Source organism: Serinus canaria, chromosome 12, assembly GCF_022539315.1.
Source record: "Serinus canaria isolate serCan28SL12 chromosome 12, serCan2020, whole genome shotgun sequence".
NCBI lineage: Eukaryota > Metazoa > Chordata > Aves > Passeriformes > Fringillidae > Serinus > Serinus canaria.
Genome location: NC_066326.1, coordinates 15444881 through 15464310, shown reverse-complemented (window position 1 = coordinate 15464310; position 19430 = coordinate 15444881). Strand labels below are relative to the sequence as shown.

Sequence of the window (19430 nt, the reverse complement as noted above, 5' to 3'; positions counted from 1 at the left end):
CCTTTTGCTTCATGGCAGCATTCTGAGGAGATCACCTGGGATGCAGCAAATTACCAGACAAAAGCCCTTCTGAAGTCCATAACAAGCAAAGCAAGTGTTTAGAGAGGAACAAACATCTCATGCTGAAATACTTGGGAGCAATTTAGTATTGCTGATACTGCCTGCAGAAGTCTCTGACAAAACCTGTTTTTATAGGAAACACCAGTGTTTCCTCCCTGTCTGAAGCCCTGATACCAAACTTCAGAGAAATACATGAGACTGACACTTCTTTGAGGTGGTAATTATGTAAACTAATCACTTTGGGGTTTTTTCACACCTTTTTTTTTTTTTTTTTTTTTTGCACATTTTCCCTAAGTATACTTTAATGGGGAAGAATGCTTGAGCAAATCAAAACCTCAAAATCTGCATGTGAGGACACAGAGACTTTACAACCAGCTGCCTTGCTAGATGCCTTTGCTAAAACCAACCAATATAACAAAGAATAGCTGAAAACATTGCCTGCTTCAGAAGCAGCTGAGAGGTTTGGGGAGCAGCTGTGAGTCAGGTTCATCTGGAGTTGAGGTGGCTCTGAAATTAAGGCGTAATTTCAATTTACTGTGGGCATGTTTAACAAGTTATTTTTAATGTGTAAATTGCCTTTAATGTGTATTGCTCCAGAAAAGTTTTAAGCAGCTCAGCCAACCATGGAGTTAACTGGAGAATAAAAGCTTAATTTTAGAGATGCAGAGACAATCAACAATTGCAGGGAAGTAACTTTCCCAACAACTGTATGGATGCAGGGTGGAGATGAGGGGGATGGAGAAACACAAAGGGAAAAACTTTGCTTCCCCCTCCAAGCAAGCCAGGATTTCCATAAATGAAATGCTTGTCATGAACCAGCACATGGTCAGAAAGAGCAGGTACAGAACAGCTGAATCAGCATCTAGGGTCCAGGTGACCTCTGCAGCCTGGAGTTGACATTAATCATTTTGGACCCAGCACACACCATTGAACATAACATATTTCCTCTGCTGAGAGCTGTGGTTAATATTTATCACTGACATGCTCGTGTATTTCAAGGTCCCTTCTCAAAACGTGCAGCTGATCTGACACAAACACCCAGAACTCCTCTGTGCTGGACATTCATGAAGAAGCCACAAAGCAGGGCTGGGGACTGGCAGTGCAGCTCCCCAGAGTGCTGTGAGCACCCCCTGCATTCTCTGTTCAGCTGCTGGGCCTGTCCTGCTCAACATTTCCCAGTCCCCACAGCCACCAACACAACACCCACCCATGGCCTGGAAAACATTTACTACAATAATACTGCTGGGGCTCTGCTGAGCTGTAAAGAACCTCCAGGGGAGATTCACATTGCCTCAACTGAACCTCAAATGTTCAGTGACAAAGGAAAACAACCCCAGGATAACCCTAGTAGTTTTTCTTGAAAAAAATATTTACCCTCTTCAGAGTTGATTTTTCACTTTAACCTGCTCATTTCACGGTGCTGTTTGTGAAGAGGAATGAGAACAGTGCTACTGTCAGAGTCTGGGAACCAGCACTTCAAACAGGGACAGGAAAGGAATTTTCTGAGCTGGTTGCTCAGGCTGAGATTTTTCTGAAACTTTTTAATTAATTACAAACCCCACTAACATTTCTGCTCAGTGTCTGTCTCCTTCTGCTGTTCTGCAGCCTTGCACTTGGCTTTGTTTGAAAGTCAAGTGCACCTTCAGGTCAAGAAAAATATTAATCTCTCAGAGCAATCATTAAAAGGGAAAGCTTGTTCCTGACAAAGGAGACTTTCCCAGCATGGACTGTCTCAGAGGCAAACTGCTCTTTAACCTGGTCCTGGAGAAGATTGCTTTAAAGATCATCAGTTAAAAATGATTAAAATGTTAAAAACCCCAAGAAACCATTTACAGAAGTAGAAGTTCCCCAAAGCCTACAGTTCTGTGACATGAACTTGCTATGTTAAATCATTCTGGTCTTTGTGCTACCCCTCTTTAGAGGATCACAGGTTTGGGTAGGAGCATTTATTTCAACGTCTGCCACAGGCAGGATACCTTGCACTAGACCAGGTTGCTGAGAGCCCCATCCAGCCTGGCCTTGAACAAATCCAGGATGAAGCCCTGCCATGGCCCCTGAGCCAGCACCAGCTGCTGCTCTGCAGCTGCTTCAGTGTGTGTGTGTGTGACCTTTCCTAGGCATTTCTGACACCAATGGCCTGGCAGAGGAGTGTAAAGCAGAACAGCAGCTTTAACAAGCCCTGCTTTTCAATCCAGGTTTAAAAATCCCCCAAACCAAACTCACTCCAGCCTTTGTAGTGCTCCCACCCACCCAGAGCTGCAGCCTGAACACGGCCCGTGCCCAGTGCACAGAGCTCTTGTTTTACAGCTCAGTGTTTTGCTAAATGCCTCTGCAGAGACCTCTGCTCCCTCAATTCTGGCAATAAAACCAGGAATAAACTGGAAAATGGGTCTTCTCTCTTTTTCAAATGACACAGCAAAACCAACAGATGCAGCACCTCAATATACAGATACAGATCTCAAGCATCTCAAACTTCTACTGAAGGTACAAATTATATCAGATTTTCTGTGCTCCACACAACGTGTTAGCTACCTTGGGAACCACAGGCACACCAACCCACTATCTATGAAATCACTACACCTGCAACTGTCTGATTCTCCTAGAGAAAAATCAGAAGATAAAGCCTGAAGATGTTTTTGTTCAATTCATGCAATCACACTTCTGCTGCAGATTAAGGGAGATGTGGGGTGCCACTGAATAACCTCCACATTTGCCAAATTTCTAGAAACAGCATTTTCTCAGTTAAATGATTAAATCATACCAACACCCCCATGTACAATTATAATGTTCAGTTCTGGCTCTTCAGCCCTCATCACTATTATTTATTAAAAATGTGACCATCCTTCCACAACACACCTCATCCATAGAGATACTTTCTTCAAACCTTACTTTAGGCCCATACAATCTCCAGACTGAAATGGCAAATCTGTTATTTACCCTATTATTTTTCACTCAGAAAAATGCTGAAGTCTCATGCTACCCCAACACAGAGAACAACACATTCAAAATATATGCAGCCCTCTGGTTCATGTCTCTCTTCCAGAATTCAGAGAATTGAGATATCAAAAGTTTGAATGTAAATTACTCACCTTCTGGTACTTCTAATGGCATTTTAAGGAAAAAAAAAATCACTGCCCTTTCTGCAGGAAGCTGTAGCCAGCAAAGCAGCAATTCAGAATTCAAGCCCAAGACACAAGCACACTCCCCCAGCTGCTAACATGCACAAGACACTCAGGAGAGTGAGGTTCTGCCTTTTCTTACTCGAGGAGGTCATTAACCACATTTGAATAAACAAAGACCAAGCAAAGCATTAAACTTATTTCAACTCCCACCTATTAAAACTAAAGCTGCTTTACAGAATTATAACCTAGTTTCAATACTACAACGAGAGAAGGAGGGGTAGAAGGAAAACAATTTCAAAATTAAAATTGAGGTTAACACCCTGCTCTCGCATTTCACACACCAGGAGAAAAGCTTTTGAGTTTCCAGCACAAACTCATATTCAAATCACAGGACAGAAGACAAAATGTTCTTTGACAGCTCTAAGTCAGGGCTCTGAGCCCCCATTTTATAGGGTTTAGGAAGAAAAAAACATTAGGATTGGTAAGACTTTTCATATGCAGCCCTAAATTACCTGGTCAGGCCTCAGTCTGGAAAAAGAATATTCAAAGTCTCAGTGTAGTCTACTGGGGAAGAGCCATTAAAACCAGCTTACTTTGTGATTTTTTTTTCTCTAAGAATATAACTGTTAATGGAACAAGAACACTCTTACTTCTCTGCTCTGCACCTCTGCAGCAGAGGAAAGCAGTTTTCTAAAGGTAGCAGAATGTTTGCTGCTTAGAAGAAAGGTTTGAAAAACAGCAGCTTCAGTTTGCAAACCAAGCCAAAGAAAGAATTAGTCACTTTTGTGAAGTGCTTGGAGCTTTTCAAACAAAAGGCAGCACCTATAACTCAAAGACACAAATGGCAGCAATAGAATAAACCAGGGAATACTTTGAATAAACCAGGGAACAACTGAAATACCAGTTTCAGAACGAGCCTTTTTTAGTATTTTAGAAACAGCTACCACAGAGTTCAGGAGGCAAAGGCAGCTCAGAGGGAGAGCAAGGTGACAAGTGCACAGGAAGGAATGTGAGCTGTCCCTGAGCTTCAGCCGTCCACTGAGGGTTGCAGCAGGGTGGGGAATGGAGGTGGGCACAAATATCCTTGCACTGCACCAGCAAACCTCTCTGCTCTCACATTGGTAAGTGCTGATTTAACTGGAGAGAACATTTACAGCAGTGCAGTGATGAGCCAAAAATCAGTGTTTGCCTATTTAGCAGCATTACACACTGACATAAGGGAGGTTTACAACCTTGAGGAGGAGTAGTTTGTTAAAATGTATTGACATTTGCAGTGTTCACATTAAAGTATCAGACTGAGTGACTTTCCTTCACAAAATGTAGATGTATAAAAGTTTTGAAAGGCAATTTCCATCACCTATGTGGTTTAGTTACCAAAAATGTATTGGTGACTAATTTCATATAGAGCAGAAGGTAAATAGGAACTCATTGCAAAGTAGAAGGTCAAAAAAGTGCATTAAGATGTGAATATTAGCTTGCCAATTAAAATATAAATGCATGACTTAATGATCTGTTTGGTATTTAGGCTTCATCTACCACCATCTGCAGTCCCTAATAAAGGCAATGAAAAGAACTGCAAAAACATTGTATCTATTTTTAAATTATTTTGATTACTGAATAAAATTAATGTAGTACTTACAGCACACAGGTATATTACCTTCCTACTAACTGCTAATAATAAATTATGGAAGGTTTTCACTGATGCCATCTCTACTTTTCCAAATGTCTGTGTGGAGAGGAGGAAATATGCTTCAGCCTCATTAAATAAACAAGTGAAAATACAGAAACTGGGTTTGTACAGGTTTGCTTGAGAAACTTCTGGGTGTCCAGGAGAAATGGGTTTCTGTAGATTGCATTAAATATGTATGATCAGAGAACCATTGCCCCAAGAAACAGCCTTGCACAGGAAACTATGACAAGGATCAAGAGAAATATTTCCTAATATAATGGCTCATACCAGTTTAAATGCATACCTGAGAAAAGCTCCCACTCACAGACTCTTTAAAATCCCACTATTTTTTTTTATTTTTGCTTTAAAGTGTGGACTTTTCATAGACACCAAAGCCACAAGCATATAGGCTGGGTTTTTTGCCATCAAAGATAAAACATCACCTCTGAAATGTAACCTATGCCCATCACATTCCATCCTCATTATCTTCTTCACAGAAGGCACAAAAATTTATGGGTCCTTCTCAATAAACTTGTTCTGGAGAGCAAAACTGTGCTCCTTCTATAAATGTCTGTGGGCAAAGAAACCCACCCATGCTTCAAAATTTCCTGCTTAGTCTTTTCAGTTATTTATTAACATATACTATTAAACCTTATAAGCCTGGTAGGTTAATCTGGCAGACCAGTGATATTACAATTATAATATTATTCTATATATAATACTATTCTATATTATAGAAATAATGCTTGCATGACTTCTAGTATGGGAAAGTCTTAACTACAGGCTGAGCAAGTTGTGAGGTTTACAGCATTTCCTTTAGGAAAGAACTCCCCAGATACACAAATCCACACCAAAATTCTTGGGTTTATTACTGTACTTGAAATTTCCCTCCTAGTTCATTTCCAAAGAGCCTGTGTAGGCTTCTGAAACAGACAGGCTGTTCACTTTTTAAACTGGTACATCAGATCATTGACTAGATTTGCATTTTAATACTAAACCATTCACTCATTCCTACAATCAGTTTCTGTAATTAGTGAACAGGATCTCTGAATCCCAGGAAACTCAGTCTCAATGCTCCAATCCACAAGAAAATTTTCCCACATAAGCTAGAACAAGAGATTCAACTTCTTTGCACCTAAAAAGGAACAGATAATATAAATTCTATCACATCAAAACATGACCAAAACTGCCTAAATGCAATAGCATTTAGAAATGAACAGATCCTGCCATGAGTGCACGTAACAAAGAAACCCAAAACAAACAGACCAAAAAACCCCAAACAAACACCTAGAAAGAAAATTAATAAAATTCATTAATAAGATTCTATTCAGTACACCAGGTGATTTTTTTTGTAAGCTGCATCCTGTGTTCTGCAAAAAAACCCTTTTTCACATAACTGACTGAAAAGAATCTATTGACAATACCTGTATCTTCCAAAAAATACTGCACAGCCATCAGCACCTTCCCCTGAGGCTGAAGGTCAAGCTGTGGAAAGAAAGAGCAACAGTGAAGTGTGTGGCTGACTGCATCTCTCAGGAATTTAAACAGCTCTTTCTAGGGTATCAAAGTAGACTGTGCAATAACTATTTGATTACAATCCTCTCCCATATCTCTCTATTGCAGCTGAGTCAGGGGCTTTTATTCTCCTGCTTTTCCCTGTGTGCTGCATGGCTTCGATGTGTCCCCAGGAGTGCAGCACGGTCAGAGTTCACATTGTTTGTCCACGGCCCTTCCCGTTCTGCAAAGAAGTTTGCTGGCTTCTGTTTTTACTGTTAGTAAACTCAATCTGCACAGGAACCCAGTTTTAAAAGAAGTCTATACAATCCTTTATATGTTTATTGAGAGTACAAACCATAGTGATATCAAATGCTGTTGCTGGCAATGAAAAAAAGTGGTATAATCAAAATTTATTTTCCTTTCCTCCTCAAAACCATTACACATGGTTTCTGTGGCAAATTCTACAGACCAGCAAAAAAAAACAAGTGCCTTTTAAGCCAACAGCTGAGGTCAGTTCCAGTGCTCAGAATGTAGCCACTAATTCTTAAACTGCTGCCTTCATAAAAGATAAGAAACCCTTAACCACGTAAGAGTGACTCAATCTTCACTTCAGCACAGAGCAAAGTACCCCTGGGTTACACTAAATACAACTTGGGATGAAAAATCCAGTCCCCAGACAAAACCAAACCACAGTTACATTAGATACACCCATGAACATATCCCCAGAAATCCCATCATCCCACTGGGATAACCAGTGAGTTCATCTCTAAGGCAGGGTCTGACACTCAGAACATTTGCCCAGCAAAGTTTACAGAAGGCCAAGACCTCAGTTACAGCTATTGATGCCAGGCTGCCTCCCCACACACAAAAATAACCTTACAGGCTATGCCAAGTGGTCTCTTTGGTGGCCTGTCCAAGTCATGGCAGGTTGTACAGAGGAAGTTTAACACTGAGGATGTCAGTTTGGTACCTGCTCTGTGGGTCATAAGCAGAGGATTTGAGACCACTGAACTGGCTAAAACTGATCACTATTAGCTTTTACTGTTCTGAATAATTGCTCTTGTCTTACAAATCAAAGTGTGGGGAAAAAAAGCCCCAAGTGTAACAGGTGAATACAAACTAGAGAGATTCTACTGACCTAAAAGGCACAAGGCATTCATTCAGCTTGAAAGAAACAAAACTAGGTCAGCAGCTTGGAGGAATTAATCTTTTTCCTTACCCAGAACTCTGCTTTGCCATTGCCTTTCTTGCACCTTTCTGCCAGCACTGACACACCCACAGTCACCTCAGACAGTGGCTCTTCTGCTGCTTTCATCAGCACAATCTGGATCACCCGGCCCTCGTAAATGTGGGCGTCAAAAGTCGATTTCCATTCGGGGTACATGGTGGGTTTCTTCTGAACCAGAGTTTTTCCTCTCTCTGAAAGCCACACAAAGAAAAAAAAAAAAAAAAAAAGAACAGAAACTGTGAAATGTATATAATCTCTGTATTAAACTTGACAAAATAAAAGAGGGAATACTTGTACAGAAACTACAAGCAGACTTACTGCTTCTTTTACTGTTGTTGGAACCAGCTCAAACCAGCTTAAATACTCAGCTCAAAAGTTCATGACATGGAAGGCGAAGCCCACCCTGATGGACATGCAAAGGCAGTGAAGGGGTTAACATGGTGCTAGAGAGCAGGAGGGACAAACCCTGGTGTGGAACTCATAAGCTGGGTCAGTCAGTCACAACTTGCCAGGGAACACTTGCATGGCTCCATTCTGGTACAAATCTCCATGAGGTGTCATCTGATCATCCTGAATACCTACTGCTATAAGATAAATTCAGATAAACCTCACACTGACCCAGTTTAAATTGAAACCAGTGTCTGAGAGATGAAAGGCCTCACATTTCATTAATCTACTTCCAAGTTATCCCAATATTTCACTTGTATTCCTAAGTCACTCTCCTTGGCATTGTACTCTACCACGACTGCTACTTTTTAAAGGGTATTTCAGGGCCTTATCTGTCCTCTACAGTCCATGAAGAACTTGTGTAGTTAAGGAATAACAAAAAAACTAAAGTTACCTCAAAAAATGTTCTTTTTTCCTCTTCTTTTTTTTTTTGTTTTTTGTTTCCTTTAAGAGCATCTCAGCACACTCCTTTGTTAGGAGTTTTACATTGCTCTACTCTTCTTTTTAGATGGATTTTCTTTTCCTTTTTGCCAAGAAAGGCTGGATGATCCTGGAAGTCCTTTCCAGCCTGGTATTCCATGATTCTAATACACAGCTTCAGTCTCCCTTGCTACCCATTAAACTGATTTCTTCCTGTCCATAGCTTGGGCACAGAGAACAGCCAGTGACTGCACAATCTATGATAAGCTTTGGCATATGTCTAGATCTGAGTCTCTAAGTCCCATCAACACATCCAAAGAGATGATGCCTTCTAAGAAACCACATCCAGCTCTTCACTGTAACTCTGGCACACAGAGCCACCTCCCAGTTTTCCTCTGATTTGCTGCCAAGTCAATTATTCTCCATTTGTGTCCAGGTAACTGAATACAGTTTTCTACATTCCACACAATTTCCGCTATTCATCAAGATCTTTTCTTTTTGCAATAGAGGTACTTTCTAAGTGCCTCTCCAGCTCTGAATGATCCATTTGCTGTTATGATATCAGGGCAGTAGTAAAGCAGATTAAATAGTTGGACCCTTCTCCAGGAAGCTGCAGTGTGGTCTGTTAGATACTTAATATTTTAAAATCTTCCTGGACTCTCGAGGCACAGTCAGTGTTCATTCATGAAGAGCTTGCTGGATGCACTCCACTCAGCTGTGCTGAGCTCTGCAGAGCACAGGGAATGCTGTCCCTGCACTGCTTTATTAGGGAATCCCTGGAGCAGCAGCCCTGGGAGTTACAGCTCGGACACAGCCCTGAGCCAGTTGCCAAAGGAGATCCCAAAATGCTCAGAAATGGCCACCTGAGGACCTCTCCCATTGCAAAGCAAACTTGAGCACTCCTCCTCTACTCAGTCAAAAGCTTTTCTCTTGAATTTGAGGAGCTGTGCAGACAGAAGGCTCAAGCCCTTCACAGTGCAAACCTACTTCCAGAGCCCTGTTCTACGAAAAAAACTTGAAAATATTGCCACAGAATCCCTGAATTGTTTAGGATGAAAAAGATCTTTAAGATCATCAAGTCCAACCAGTAACCCAGCACCACCAAGGCCATTGTTAAACCATGTCCCCAAGTGCCACATCTGCACATTTATTTAGAGATTATGAGGACAGACAGTAAAGGTGAGGGGGGGGATAAAAAGCAGGCTGTCTGCAAAGCAAGGCTTTTCACTGGCCTGCTTTTTGGATTGCTGAAGCCAGATCCCTTCATCAAAAAGGCACAATTCAGGAGACATCCTTGGCAACAGGAGAGATTGCATATTTGCAGAACCTCTGACAGTAATTGCTGTTTGCAGAAACAGCAGCAGTTTGTAAAGAGTTGCTAATACTCTCAGATTCTTAGAAGGGGAAAGAATGATTCCAGTCTGTTCACAGCCTCTCCTCTCCCTGGTCCCATGTCCCAGTATCTGCTCTGATCAGTCAACTCTATACATTTTTACCCTACATGAAACATAGAGAAGGTGTCTCAGTTACTGGAAACAGCCTTCAGCCCAGCCATGCTGCTTTTGTAATTAAAATCATACTAATCAAGGTTCGTCATGGATCACAATCCCTGTCTGCACATGAGCACTGGAGGGTGAGCAAAGGACAGCCTTCAAGAACACTGTTCCTGCCTCTGCTGTGCTCAGGCCTGCTTGGCTTCTCTGCTCACACTCCTGACTTCAGAACACACCCCATGTTTGCAAACTGGCTCCATGCCTAATCATTAATCTATGATTCTCTTCTTCCTACACAATAAATTTTTCCCTGATTGTGTTTCAGCATTCAAATCCAACAAAAAAGCTCTTCCAGATCTTGTCAAACTGTCAACAGGAGCATCAGATTGTTTTCCTGATTGCTCCAATCACTCACCTCTCCAAGCAGTTCCCTCTCCTCCCCTTTTTTGGTATGTCAAAGACACACGAAAGCAAAGACTGGGAAATATTGGGACAATTCCACTTTTCAAAAGCAAATGGCTGGGAAAAAAGCCCAGTGGATTTATTTAAATTACTTTCATTTCTCCACATTCTGGCAGCTGCAACACCTTCAACACCAGGTCTTCAGAGGTTCTCCCAGCAGATTAGGAAACTCCTTCTTTGGAGCTTAGGACATCTGCTGGATGACAACACTTTGTGGAAAAGGCACCATGCCTCGAATTTCAAGCTTAAATGCAGCTTTTACCCAGAGCAATAAGGGAAAAGACCAATCATGTTGTGAGGAAGAAAAAACTTCACCCTTTACTGCATTCTTTGATGTTTTGTGAATCTCTAGAGCCTTAGTGCAGAATCAGAGCTGCAGACTAGCCCAATACAGCAACTCCCTCTCATCCTGTTTGGCTGCACTGGTGTATTCTAGCCAAATGTCACATTATAAACCTTTGGAGCAGTTTCTGTAAAGATGAGGTCTCTGAAGGCTGAGGGCACTTGGTCTGTTCAGTTGGAGAAGACTGAGGGGAGACCTCACTGCAGTTCACTTTCCTCCTGAGGGGCAGAGGAGGGGCAGGCACTGATCTCTGCCCTGTGTGACAGTGACAGGACCTGAGGGAATGGCCTGAAGTCGTGTCAGGGCAGGTTGAGGTTGGCTCTTAGGAAAGGTTCCTCCCAGAGGGTGGTGGGGCACTGAAGAGGCTCCCCAGGGAAGGGGCACAGAGCTCCAGCAGCCTTTGGACAATGCTCTCAGGCACAGGGTGGGACTGCTGGGGATGGCCCCATGCAGGGCCAGGAGCTGGACTCAGTGATCATTGAGGATCCCTTCCAGCACAGCTTATCCTTTGTTTCTGTGCTAAGAGGACCTTCAGTGTGAGTCATTTCAAGCAAACAACTCAGCCAAAGTACCTCAGTTACTACAACAATAACAAACTGCACCTCTCCTCCTCCAAGCCAATAAAGAGCATTTGCTGCTCTGTATTTGAGGACAGTTCCCTCAAACCTGCTGCAGTCCTGAGTACCAATAAAGAAACTTTGCTTTAAGGTGGGGGTGAAGAAAAGAGCCATTATTATTTCTCCCATTCCAAAAGAAAAGCTCACACTGAAGTGCTTGGCATGACAGGAAGAGAAGCACTCACTGTCATTCACAGATTAAGGAGGTTTACAGTAGCTCTCAAAAATTAACTGATATTCAGAAAACATCCCCATAACCTCACCTGTAGTGAGAGCTTCCTTCATCTTGATAGCACAGAAAGGCTGTAGCTGTTCTCCTTGATTCTGCACAGGTCCCAGCTCAAAGGAGTTGAAAGATATCCGTAGGAAGGGGGCCATAGCTCAGGATGGTACACAGCCTGTGTGGAAAGAAAGAAATAAGAGTCAAACACCTGGTCTGAGATATGTAATAAAGTGACACATTTCTCAGCAGGCATCAGAGCTTCTATTGAGGCTACAATCACATGGCTTCTATTCCTGTATTGCTTTCAGGTGGTAATTCACAAATCCTAGGAAGCATCCAGAGCTAGTGATCAACCTGGGAGCCTCCAAACCTGCACATGATGCCAGGCAAAGAGAAGAGGGACAGGTAGAAAGAGCTACTGTGTCACCAGTTTTATTAAAGTGTCAGGAATTAATCACAAGAATTCAAAGCACCTGTGATTTCTCAGTCAGCAAATAGGTATTTCATTACAGTCTTCCTCCAGTTTGAGAGCTCTTGAATTTAGAGCAGATTTCATTTATAACTCACAGCACCTTTAGCAATGGAGTTTGTCCTGTATGTCACATTGTTTTGTGACACAAAAAGGAATTAGTCAAAGGCTAAGAGAGAAAAGCAGTGCCAGTGCATTTGGAGAATGAGGGATGCAAGGAAGGAGGGATTAAGAGGAAAGAGATAACAAGGTAACAGGAAGAGATGGTAGAAAAGAAATTAAACTTGAAATTGGGCTGAGCTGGCCTTTTGACTGTAGATTGTCAACCAGCTCAGCCAAGCAGCACCAGGAAGAACATTTCAAGCAATCTTGCATGTGCTGGCATTTTTTAATGTAAAGACATTGACCTGAGAAGCAATTAACATTTCTCTTCCATCTCTAAAAAGGCCCTTACAGTCAGAGAGTCTCTGCAGGAAGACAGCACATAGCTCCTGACAGCATCATTTGCACACCTCACACTCTCCCCATGTGGGGACCATTTTCAATAAGTGGAAAACTTTTATGATTAACTTTTATTGAGCTAGTTTTTTTTAACTGACTGTTTCCCCACTTTCTATGGAGTAAAACAAGAGTTAGAAAGCAAGTTTAGGATTACTTGGCACCACTGCTTATCCCCCTGAAGAACAGAAAGCCATGACTATAATTCTCATTCACACAGACTCACAATAAAGCAATAACCCTCCCACTACTCCACTGCTTATTGCAGCTTGGGGCACCATTTGATGAGAGTGGAGATTGAGGTGACCTCACAAAGAAAGAAAAACAGACAGCTTTTGTAAAAATTAACAAATACCATCTGACAGCTCACTTTCACAAACACCACTTAAGCACAGTGCTTATCAAGAGTTTTAATGAGGAACATATTTTAGCTGCTCAGGAGACCCTGTGCTCACTGTGTTCAGAACTACACCCCAGTGATCAGCTACAGGACTTGCCAGCTGCAGATCACATGTTAGTACTGCTCAACATGGATGTAAAAGAAACCAGATTTCAGCCTTGTTCACCTCTGGGAAACAGCTCCAAGACTCTGTGAGGCCACAGGTAGAAACAAACTGGGTAGGTTAACACACAGCTCCCACTGGAAGGTTTCTTTAACAGAATCACAGCAGAATTCTGCTGTAAGGGACAGCCCAGCAAGATGTCACAATTTCCAGGAAGCCTTTGACTATATGAATAAAAAATTGGAAAGCATTGACAAAGCTGAACTAACAATTGCACTGATTTCACTCAGCCCACATGACTCGGGCCAGTGTTAGTCCTGAGACAGAATACAAGGATTTACAACTTAGTTTTTTATCTCCGAGTTATCAGATACAATAAATCATGTACAATGCATACATATCTTGAGTAATCCCACAGCCTTTCTCATTTCCAATGGCCATATACATTAGGAGGCCATATTTTCACCACTGCTTCATAGTTTTGAATTTGGTTATTTGTTGTAGTTTCATTGTACTCAGCTTCAGTGCCTCTCCAATGCTCACTTCTCACTCAGAAATGCTACACACAAGCAATTCAGCAGTTAGAAGAAAACATCAATATCCCAGAGTTTTTGATGATGCTCAAAGTCCAAGGTCACAGTAGTAACCAGAAGATAACTATTTGCTTTTACATTTAACAAGAGCTTAAAAAGAGCCCAAACAAACTCAGCAGCTGCCTGCTCTTGCCAAGTTTCTCCACTCCTACACATTCTATGCTTTTTTCACAGATGTAGAGATCTTGAATGCCTGCATGCAAACTCTTCACTATATGTGGTAGGCTATATTGTGACAGAGAGAGGTTAAGTGAGAAAGGAGGGTTTGGATTTGCTCCTCAAATACATCTTCTGATCCTTTCCTATGCTAAGATGTACTGTGAGAGAGCTGACAAGGATCAGCTGCACTGCTGTAAACAAAACCATACCCCACTAAAACTGCTTTTGGCAGTGAAAGAGATTAATTTTAAATCAACAAAGTTTCTCAAAATCCCTGCTGAGTACACTCATGTGAGAACACATTTGAGAAGGAAAGACACTGAAAGCAGCACACAGGCTTTGCTTGTTGCAGTTTAGACAAGAGTCCACCTCCAGTCTCTGTGGCTGTTACAGAAGTGACAGCACAAGTGCTGACTCTTGCTTTAAAGGCTGTATCTGTCAAGAACTGAAACTGCTGCAAACCACCAGCTTTGAATTGAGGGAGATTGTTAAATCTACTCACACAGTCTGCACTGCAGCTATGAAGTGTTAAAGCCAAACTGTTTTCCCTAAAGGGCAAGATTTTATCCAAACCAAATGGTGGAAAAACTGAGATGTGAGCTCCAAGAATACTCCAAGCCTAAATGACAGGTTCAGTATCTCAAACAGTTTCAAAGTCAAAGTACAATCTGAAGGGGAAAAAAAGCCCAAAAACAAAGGGAAAAACATTCCAGTAACATTGCTGGAGATGAAGTACCTGGTGGTGGCCACACCTGGTGGTTTAGAGCACACCATCAGATGCTGTCCTGCACAACATTCACATTCAAGGATTCCTGACCTTCTCTAATGCAAACTAAACCCTTGTTCTATGCTATCAGGGACAGATTCTGCAAAATGCACTGTACTTTCCATTGAGCTTTAAAATTGAGAGGTTTTGATTATTTAATGTGGAAAGAAAATCAACAGTGTTATCAACTACAGAGAGAGGGGGAACTGGAAACATCTTCACATCATCGATGTCAACATCTGCCAGATGAACAAATGCTCAATTTTCCCACTGATGTGTTTGTAACACGCAGGTTTAAATAAATCTTCAAAGCAAATTAAAATATTAAATATTCCAAGGAGAATTTTATCAAGATTTGCTGGCAAAAAAAATTCACATTAGATTAAAAACCTTGTTCACAGAGACCACAGGGACAAAGGGTAAATTCTGCAGTGTTTCTCCTTCCAACAGTGCCCAGCTCTCAGGGGCTGGGGGGAAGGCAGTGCTTGCCAGGGCTCCTTTGTTGCTGTAATTCTGCCCTGTTATAAACAGTGAGGACAAGCCAGCCCTAACACAGCCCAGAAACAAAGACATGGCTGTAAATTTCACACAAAGCAGGAAGGCACATCAAAGCAGTGGATGATCTGGAGGAAAAGCAGGGAACGATCTGGAGGAAACGCTGACACTGGCTGACAACAGAGCACTGAAGAGACTGAAAACCAACGGGCCCAAACAGAGCCAGGCTGTTCCATCACTGATAAGGACCATGGATCCAAGAGAAATACAACTGAGAAAACTCCCCTGCAGGTTTGTGCCTCTGATCTCCTTGTACTAGTCTGTGAAATGGTTTGCAGATGGATGTAAAGCTGCAAGGCATCACAGCTGTTCCATGCTGTCTCACTGAACTGCTCTGGGTGCCATGAAATGCCTAATTCCTGCTTAGCTCCTTGCTGAGGCTCCTTCCAGGGCCACTCAGCTTCTCAGGGAATCACCAACAGCACCACACCCCATAAACAATGCATTCTTCCCTGAAAAGATGAAGCAGTAACTTTTTCTTCTTTAAGATGCAAAAATATAGATTATATTCAACCTTTTTTACACAAGGGTTTCCTGTCCTCTATTCTGGCAGCAGACAAGAAAGACAGCACCAAATTACTGTCCAGCTTATTGCCCCCACAGCACTCCTAAACACAGGAACAAAGTTCTCTGTGGTCTCTGTGTACTGTGTACCTTTGCAGAAAGGTGATTGTGCTGTCATCCAAGATTGTGTAATGCAAATAAAGATGCTGGAAGAGGGATTAGCATCCTCCACCTGTGCAGACTGGGTGTTTGCATTGTCCCCATGTGTGACAACCCACACTCCCTGCACTTAGATCCTTTCAGGTGGTGGTCCAAGAGAGAAGACCAGTATCTGTGCTGTAGGACAATTCACTGAACCAAAGGAATGTGGTGCTGACCACTGTCTACACTGCACACCTAGGATTAGTCTACAGAGAATGCTTGCAAGTTCTGTTCCAAGCCCTGGCCTTTACTTGATGCTCTGTAGGTAAAAATCAATCTAAAAATGAAATCAGTTTACAAGAGGCTTATTCTATTTGCTGTTATGAACCTTGTCAAAAAGACACATAGCAGCAGCCTTTATCAGCTGGACTTCTCCAGGCACTACTGCTACCCAAATAAACCCTAAAAAGCATACTTATACCTAGCCTCAAAACACTTTATATACGTGATGCTGAACCCTCACAGCCACCAGGGATAGCAAAAATCCCCATTATCCTCAGGTGCTGCTCTGAAAAATCCACAGAGAAGAGCTCTCCACAAGACAGAGCTAATCTGACAGGTTTGCATGTAGGTCCCTGCAAAAAAAAAAAAAAAGACTTCTCCAAAACTATTGCCCCTTCAGTAACATCACTTGTGCTTTTATTTAGGCTTAGCCATTTGTCATTTAGGTTTAGCCATGAAGGTACAGCTGTCTCCTATGAATGGTTTAATTTAGAAATTAGAATTGTGGGACTATACTCATGAAAGCAAAACAGATGCATCTGGTGATATTTAATAAGCACAGATATCTTCAAAAAGACAAGGATAAAAAGAGCACTTTTAAAACAGTCCAAGAGCCCAATCAAGTACAATTTCTGCAGTAATAGTTCTAAACCAGTATCTTCATAAAATGTTTTTAAATTATTACATAACTCTACAAAAAGTAAAAAAAAGACAACTAAAATTTTAACTCACAATTCAATTTACTTCCTGTTAAGGAAATTTAAGCAAATTATTTTTTTTTTTTTCCTGGCTCATAATTTCAAAATGACAGTTCATACATTGAAATGATGCAAGTTTTGGGGTTTATAGTGTCCTTTTTTTTTTTTTTTTTCCTTTTTTTAAAGTACAAGTAGAGTGGCTCAGGTTCCTAAGCTTAGCTTGGAAAAAGTGTAGCTACCATTTCCTTCCCTTCCTCCCCCAAGTATATTCTCTTTCAGATACTTCTGCTTTTGCTGGGTTAGGCCAAGTCCAGAAACAGAAACAATTACATAACAAAATCTGTCACTCTGTTGCAACAGTTTGGAGAAGAATCCATCCAGATAAGCCATGGAGCAAGAGATGTTCCTTGGTTTCATCCCCCTTGGCCAGAAGCACAGATATTTCCAAGTTTCCACACTTTGCTCAGCACTCCCCAAACTGCCCAAATTTGTGTCTGCTCTCTGAATTGCTGGTATTTCCCCAAAAGCCTTCAAGACAAAAATAATTACTCATATTTTCCCTTATCATTACAATGAGAAGCTTTTCAAAATATGAGCACTAGAAATATTTTTCTAAACAGAGAAACTCTTTCAGTCTTGACAGCACAAACTCCTGGAAGCTCAAGGATGCAGATTGAGGGGGGATGCAGATTGGAGACAAGCAGAAGGTAAAGCAGACCCGATTTTGGGAGCTTTTAGGAAGACACAGAGCCCAATTTATTTGAGAACAGGATAACATGATTAGCTCATGACTAGTAACAAGAGCTGACTGCTCTTAAAGTGGTTTCAAGTGCCTTGAAGATGAAAAATCTGGATTTTACACTCAAAGATCAGAAAGTGAAGGAAATTGTGGACTCTGAAATAGGCAGCAGGCCAGGCTGTCACAGAACATATGCTGCAGATAAAAACAGCATTTTACACCAAACATCCTTTTTTTTGTTTTGTTTTCTGGAAACAGAGAACACTTGGAGCAACAATTGGCTTTTCCAATATTCCACAACCACTGCTTGGTGGGGAGAGGGGGAATTACTGTCAGCTGTTTTTTCTTTAGAAGTGCATAAGAATTAGCCATTTAAATATTTCTTTCTAGAGCCCTGAGTTCTCCTTCCTCTGTGAACACACAGGACTAACCATGGAACACTACAGGCCACTGTTTGTCACCATTGCCAAAATCAAGCTTGAAACAAAGTGCAAATGAATCCCCTTCCTTAATTTCAAACCCAAACATCAGACATTGGAAACACACAGGAGAAGAAAGGCTGCCTGAAGCCCAAAGACTTTGTTAATTATTCCTGATAGCACAAGCTGGTATGATTTGTTGAGCACAGCTGAAACAATATTTTGGAAGGATTACTACAAGGGGGCTGGCTGGACAGACCCTTAGGAGGCTCCAGGTGAACAAACTATTCATTAATATCAAATCACACGATGAAATGGGAGCATGTCCAAAATGTTTTGCTAGGAGGCAAACCATGAAACCATGGCTCTCCTCTATGCAATGCATAATTTAAATCTAATTAGGAAGCTTTTTTTTTTCTTTGACACGGGAAATAAGTAGAGGCTGAGGTTTTTTCCCTTCAATTAAGTAACACAATCTCTTCCACATGAGAGGAAAAAAACCTATTCTGTGAAAGGGATGAAGTTACACTTGTCTATAATAATGGCCTGTAGCCAAGCTCTGCAGCAGCTCTGGCTCTGTGTCATTAAGGAGGGCACTGAAGGAGCTGTGCTGAATCTGAGCCCCTGATCAGCTCCCACTTCCCCAGCAATGGTCAAGAAGTTGGGCAGCTTTTAGTCAGCATGACTGAATTGCAAAACTGCACATCAAGTTTATCATGTGAATACAGTTCTCCAAAGGAAGCAAGCCATTCTGCAAAAGGCTTCACAGACCTTTTTGTAACAACCAGTGCATGAGGACAGTTGAGCTACTCACAGCTTTCAGAAGGACCAAGCCAAAGGAAAATAGCCAAAGAAAATCCAGGGCACAGTAACTGTTTAGTTACCATGGTCAAGTGGACAGGGATCCACATTCAGGCAGGCTCCAGTAACACATTTCTAAGAGAGGAGATAAACACCAAGCCCATCCTCCAGGTCATTCTTGATAAAAGAACACTTTTATCTAGGATCCATTATAACATCCAAGATTTTCTGGCCTTCCAGTGCCTAAAGGGGCTCTAAGAGATCTGGAGAGGAACTTTGGACAGGAAGGACAGGACAGGGAGGAATGGCAGCCCACTGCCAGAGGGCAGGGTTAGATGGGATATTAGGAAGGAATTCTTGGCTCTGAGGGTGCTGAGGCCATGGCACAGATTGCCCAGAGAAGCTGTGGCTGCGCCACCCCTGGAAGTGTCCAGGGCCAGGTTGGAACAAGGCTTGAGCCACCTGGGATAGTGGAAGGGGTCCCTGCCCATGGCAGGGACTGGAAATGGATGAGCTTTGAGGTCCCTTCCAATCCAAACCCTTCCAGAATTTTGTGATTTTTCTGCTCAATTATAAGCTTCCTGGAAATTGAGATGTATTTCCCAGAAAGAGTAACAGATAATGCCAACAACATCTTTTCAAACCAAACAGAAAACACTGCCTTTCTCTTCAAAACACTGGAGAGGTTTTATGTTTGGGTAGTTTCTTTGTATTTTCCACTG

At 41.9% G+C, this 19430-nt stretch overlaps 1 protein-coding gene across 3 annotated transcripts in view; it reads right to left on the bottom strand.

Moving 5' to 3' along the window:
- Window positions 1–19430, bottom strand: part of PRKCD (protein kinase C delta) — a 59875-nt gene that overhangs the window by 13414 nt on the left and 27031 nt on the right. For all 3 annotated transcript variants that reach the window (XM_030228022.2, XM_030228023.2, XM_050979407.1), the window contains 3 exons: window positions 11622–11756; window positions 7568–7767; window positions 6276–6336 (listed from right to left, as the gene is read on the bottom strand). In XM_030228022.2, coding sequence (XP_030083882.1) covers window positions 6276–6336; window positions 7568–7767; window positions 11622–11736 — 376 coding nt within the window. In that variant the 5' untranslated portion in view covers window positions 11737–11756. The remainder of the gene's footprint in view (window positions 1–6275; window positions 6337–7567; window positions 7768–11621; window positions 11757–19430) is intronic.